General features: G+C 56.5%; 2 protein-coding genes across 2 annotated transcripts; both read left to right on the top strand.

Moving 5' to 3' along the window:
• Positions 1-316, top strand: CSUI_006682 (uncharacterized protein; the record flags this gene model as incomplete). The annotated part of the gene is made up of 1 exon (XM_068066835.1): positions 1-316. A coding segment is annotated over one exon (166 nt), but the record flags the coding sequence as incomplete, so codon positions are not given.
• A 279-nt stretch (positions 317-595) lies between these two features.
• On the top strand, positions 596-5,785 carry CSUI_006681 (proteophosphoglycan related protein; the record flags this gene model as incomplete). The annotated part of the gene is made up of 7 exons (XM_068066834.1): positions 596-1,650; positions 2,191-2,320; positions 2,481-2,527; positions 2,809-2,865; positions 3,155-3,244; positions 3,424-3,482; positions 3,925-5,785. Coding segments are annotated over exons 1-7 (2,409 nt in total), but the record flags the coding sequence as incomplete, so codon positions are not given.
• Positions 5,786-5,797: the final 12 nt, after the last annotated feature.

The raw sequence follows: 5,797 nt of genomic DNA, 5'->3' as shown, positions 1-5,797 counted from the left end.
AGCAAGTAGCAGCAGGAGGTTGGGATACGCGACGGACGACGTAGGCAGCGGAGGCCGTCGCGTCGAAGGAATCTGCACGCCACGTCTCAAAAAAAACGACGGAGCCGCTAGAACGGTAACAACCGGAGCGGTGGCAGAGTCCGAGACGAGAGTAATCTTTTTCTAGCAAAGTTTCGAGGAGACGTTGTGGTAGTGCTTCCGTAATGTGTGACGGCCGGCTACCTACTATATACCTTGTGACCGTGGATGCACAGTAACTATCGCGTATCCGAGACGAACTGCCGTGTCGGTTAAACACTCAGCAATTTTCCTGCCGTTCCCGATAACGACTTCCCCTCGACGGGGGAATTACTTACTGGTGGCCATAGTCGCCACGGTTGCGTCACGCTACACTGACCAGACTCAACGTTCTCGTGTGAGCTGCGGTTAGGCGGTTGCCAGGTCGCCTGATCAACGGCCGGTAACCTAGTGTTAGATTGTGACACGAGGCAGACAATACGGGCAATGAAGGGCTGGCGCTGAGCGAAGCAGGGCGGTTCCTGCTAGTACACCTGAGTCATAAAAGGGGTAGTGTCCGGGACGAGATACTCCGCGGAAGAATTTCTCCGAGCGGCCCTCTGGACGTGGTTGGGAATCAAACCGGTATTGCCAGCGACTCACCCACGGAAAGTACTGAAGCAAAGCGACCCGGTGACTATGCAACGTACAGTGGGCCGGAACCAAGCTTCGGCGTGTCACGCTTGCACGGTGCCTGGGAGCGGCCGCCACTTCTCCTTCGGCTCTACTGTTCCGGAGGTGTTTTTCAGAGAGCCGGCGACTTTTGTAGTCACGACTTGCGTCCTTTGAGTGTTGAGTTTGCTGGCAATCCTCTTCTTTTCCAATATACGTTTTCGGCGCATTGATAACGGCATTCTCAGCAAGACACGATTCTGCGGTGTCTCTGTCCCGGTGGGCTGCTGTTGTATCCAGTGCCCTACTTGCTCGGTGGGTCTGAAATGCGACGTCTTCGACTGCTTGGCAGATACAGGCTGCACGTTGTCAGGCCTTCATTCTTTATACACGCGACCGGCGCCAGTGCGTCACCCCGAGTTTCTTTCCCCGCTTCTCTCGCTCCCGCGTAGTGACTAGCTGTACGGCGATTCCGCAAGAGGCGCACAGCTCTCCCGGATGGAGTGGGAAAACCTGGTTCTAGAAAGCCGAACACTTCTTTATCCTTCTATACCAAGAGCTTGCTTGAAGGGGGGGGGGTTGCTGGTTCTTAGTCGCTCCACAATTTAGCGGCTTTCCATGTGAACCACTGTCGTGTCAACAGATATCCTCGTCGGCGGATTCCTCCACATGGTTAGCGAAACAGCACTCTTTATCAACCCTCTTGGTTCGTGTCTTTTTGGCGGGAGGCCGGATCCTCTGGGTGTGGGGATTGCGCCTTGCGTACTAAAGATGTCCAGGCTGCCGACTCCCCTCGCCGTGCCCTAGTCACCTCCGATGGATGCCCCAGGACCCACGCCGTTCGTCAGGGCGGCAATGAGAAACTGTCAACAGCAGCTAGTGCCGTGTAGTTCGCCAGTCCACCCAGGCCTCGGATCTCGGTTCGCAAGGGAAGATGCGCCTGTGTCCTCCAGCGTGTCGGACAGATCCGTTATGGAGGAAGTACGTTCGTACTAGCCGGAGTGCCGAACGCAGTAGGAAATTTCAAGACTTCGTAGCACTCCCCCGGGGAAGTCTCGGTTTCTTCACGTGTAGCCGGTCCACCACTCTGGATACTCGATTTCGACACGACCGAGGCATCGTACCCCGACCCGCCAGTCCACACGTCGCCCTGTCCTGCTTCGTAGGGACTCGCAGATGCGACGGGTGGCTGGTTTCTGCGCACAAGTGGCCACAATTCAAGTCACCGGTTATTGCTGTTTCTCTCTAGTCTTCAGCAAATCACGTTTGGACGGAAAAAAAGCTACGTGTGTTTGACTCTTTACAAAAGTCTCAGAAGGCTTCCTGCCTTGAAGCGTTGTCTTCGTCATTGTGCAGTTGTTTCGTGCGCGTAGACATGTGTGTGTGTGTGGAGGCCGCCCTCTGTCGGGCTGCAAATGACAGCCGGGCTACCAGCAGTTCACCAGTTCTCTGGATTGGATGCAGAGGGCTCCTTCCGGCTGTACATAGAAAACCAGTGCTTATGCTTTCTTCGTACGACAGACTGAATGTTCGTCGTTGTGGCCACCGGAGGCGGACTCGCGGGGCGGGGACCTCCGTATACTGCGTCACAAGCTCCTCACTGCTGAGGAAAAGGTTTGCGCGCTTACGAGGGAGCTGGCCCAAGAAGAACGTAAGTGTAGTCGGTGCACGTGCAGCATTCTGCTGTTAGAGACTGTGTCTGCCTGGCGTCGGAGTTCCACCCAACTACGCAGACACTAGGGGTGAAGAGCAGACATATCTACGTTGACAAAGTGACGTTTCTCTCTTCTGTGGTGTGCCATTTCCAACAGAAGCCCGAGCGCGCCTGAGCCATCAATTACTGGCATTGGAGGACGAGGTACGTCTGTGTAATACACCTTTCCGAACACCCAGGTGCGCTGAGTGCAAATGGCCCGCCTGTGTGTTCAGGCGACTAGCGGGGGTCCGGTGGTCTCGCGAATGAGTGGTGTGCCGCCTGTCAGGGCTTACGGACGTGTCTGCCGAGTGCACATAGAACCCCGTCACATGAGAGAGAAGGCTCGGTACCAGTCCCTGCTTGGGACGAAAATTTGTGGGTGCGCCGCGCCGCCACCATGTACTGCAGCGAACGCTCTCGGTCGGTGTGTGTGTATGGACCAGTACCAGCGCATACAAGCCGAATATGCCATGGCTGCGGAGCTCTACGCTGACAAACATGTAAGGCAAGCAGTAACAGTCCATCAGCTCCTCGGTGAGACAAGAGTCCCCACGTGGAAGGCTGAAGATCACTCATACTACAAAACGTGGTCAGCTCGACGTGCTTCGTACTTTCCAAGAGGCGCACATCTTTCGCGCATGCTTTTTTCTGAGAGGCAAGGGTAGTATGTTGTTTGCGAGAGCCTGTCTACTCTCGGAGCCTTTCTTCTTCACAACTCGGTCGTCACCCAGGGGTCGCAAAGACGCATAGCAAAGTACCCGACGTGCTGTGCGAAACCTGTGTGCGCAGGAACTGCTGCGGAAAGGCAATGAGAGGGTCCACCGTCTAGCCGAAGAAAATCAGAATCTGCTCACTTGTCTGGACAGCAAGATTGGAGAGGTAACAAGCATATAGTTTTCTCTTTCGGTGACTGAGCCGAGTGGACTTTTCACCATAGTCGCCTGTATAGACTGTTGCGTCACCTTGACTGCGGGTCTCGTGTTGGCAGTCTCCGACGTACAGTTTGGCCGCGTACACCTTACGCGTAGGTAGTTCGTCGTTGCTGTTGCGTGTTGCAGCTGCGGTCGGTGAAGAAGCTCGTTCAGAACACGCTGTCTCAGGTCGACACTAAACTACAGTAAGCAGTGCCCTTCAACATGGCGGGACAGGATACATCGGTGCTACGTCGAGGAACGCTAGTGCGTCGTACCCGGGACGTCGGCGCCGGCCGCATGCTTCCGGATTGTAGGCGCGGTGTCTTCAATGTCACTGGTGTACTCTAAACTGTCCAATGCCTGATTTGTCCGGCGTCGGAATCTCCGCACTTGTAGCGCACGAACGAAGGTCCCGCTGGGGTCGCTCTCCGCGTGTCTATGGTACCAAACGGTGCCACAGATGAGCTGGAGTAAGTACAGCATCGCGAGAGTCCGGTCGGGGGCGTATGAACTGACAGTTCGTGTATGCTCATCGACTTTGTAAGGGCGCATCGGCCGCACCGCCAGGCGCCCCTCACTGCCTGCGGAGAGCATTCCCGATTGTGACTGGCTTTCGCCGGGTTGTTTCTGCACACGTGCTTGCAGTGTGTTGCTGGCCGAGGGTCTTTCTGTTGTTTCCGTGCTGACCGCCAAATGGAGAAGTGAAGAGTTGCAAGCTGCGTTCGAAAGAAAGTCTCTCTCCCATCTGCAGTTGGCAAGATTAGCCGTGATGCAGTGTGGTATAGGTTCTCCCGAAGGACGCGGCCCGATCCCGCCTCTAGAGCGAAGGGAGCACCGTGCCTCCAATCAGCGTTCGGATGCGACGGACAAGGAAGAGGTGGTGGCGACGCTTCCCCGGCGATGCGAAAGTGGTGGCCCATCTGGCCAACTGAATCAGACAGAGAGACTGACAATCTGCACGATGGAGGGAAGGGAGGCGAAATGCGCTGCTGTTGCCTTCTTCAGTAGCACTCCCTCCTCCGCGGCGAAAGCTGGCCGCGCGCCTGCGAGTAGAGAGCAAGCAGACCCCCTGTCTGACAAGCCCTCAGGCAGAGGTGGTGCGCTGAGAGGAGACCGAAGCGTCGTCACCGGTAGCGTTTTGCCTTCTTTGGAGTCATCCAGGCCACTTGTGCGTCGGACCATGTCGGATCAGTTTCCAGCCAGAGCTGGAAAACGTAAATCGTCTGCAAATGAAGTTGCTATCAGAAGACATGGAGAAAAAAAGGCACAGCATGCTGATTCGCCGCACCAGGTCACCGCGCGGAGTACCCGACACAGGATGTCTCTGGATGGTATCAACCAGGCGCCGAAACGGCCCCTAGCCGACTCCGTCTCGGATCCGGATCTAGAAACTTCGTCCCAAACATGTAATGCTCAAAAAAGTCCCAGCGTGCGGAGTGAGCACACACAGACGGGCACATTGAGCGCCGCATCACTTGCCAAGCGCCAGACAATGCCTTTTCTTCTGCCAGCATCTAAAGCAAAAAGAAGGCTGCTGCCAGAGCTCCACACTGCCCGCAAATTGTCTGCAAGTTGGGCGGGTAGCACTCTAATGTCGCATCGGTCGTCAACCGCAACACCGAGCCGGAGCGCGCGCAATGAACCCGGTATCCGCGCGAAGTCGTCATCGAAGAATACAACACCGGCTGCAACCTTCCAGGCAGCCGCTCGGAGCTCTCCTTTCAGTCCTTCAGCCCCAGTGGGAAAAGTGAAGAATCCGCGCGGCTCGCTCTACGTACCGAACTCCGTAGAACTTCGACCTGCAAACTCGCATCCCATCGAGCGGTCTACATCCTCTGCCACCCCAGTCAGTGCGGTAAAGACAGGCGTGGGGCGAACTACGATACACTCACTCAGCAAAGGGCACGCGCCAACGCACAACGCCCTTCCTGGCGTGCCAGCCAGTAAGCGGCCGAGCCCGGCTGCTGCTGGCAAGCTCTTGTTAGAGCAGCCATGCTGCAACGTCAGTCCGCCCGGGTCAGGAAGAGGCGCCGTTTCTCCTCGACAACTCAGCACGAAAACACCAAAACCAAACTGCCAACAACGATCCACGGCTTCGTCAGGAGAACTCGGTAGCGGTCAATGTGAGGCCGTGTCCAAAGACACTACACTCGCCGCGCCGGAGGCGATGAATGCCGGAAACGGTGTCCTGTCAGATACTGAAGCCTCCCGTGCACCGATGACAGACAGCAGCGCAGATGTGTCGACTGGCGACCGTAGTGCGCTAAAGCTGCCTCCCCTCCCTCCGTCTCGCTGGCCGTCGCATGTAAGGCAGTCCTTACCATCTTCCATAGGTGGAGCGAGACGTTTAGCGATCCAGTCCGTTACCTCGGCCCCTACCGGCGAGCCTCTTTCTTCTGCAGGCAGCCAGCTGGATTCAGAGCAGCTTGACACGATGTCCGGGGGTCTAAGCTCGTCCCATTTGGTGGGGCCGTCTTGCTTGGAGTCCCCATTTGATGCTCTCTGTTCAAGTTCCACA

Source organism: Cystoisospora suis (assembly GCF_002600585.1).
Source record: "Cystoisospora suis strain Wien I chromosome Unknown contig_3422, whole genome shotgun sequence".
Classification (NCBI taxonomy): Eukaryota; Apicomplexa; class Conoidasida; order Eucoccidiorida; family Sarcocystidae; genus Cystoisospora; species Cystoisospora suis.
The sequence above is the reverse complement of the archived record's forward strand: the minus strand, read 5'-3'. Positions and strand labels throughout refer to the sequence as shown.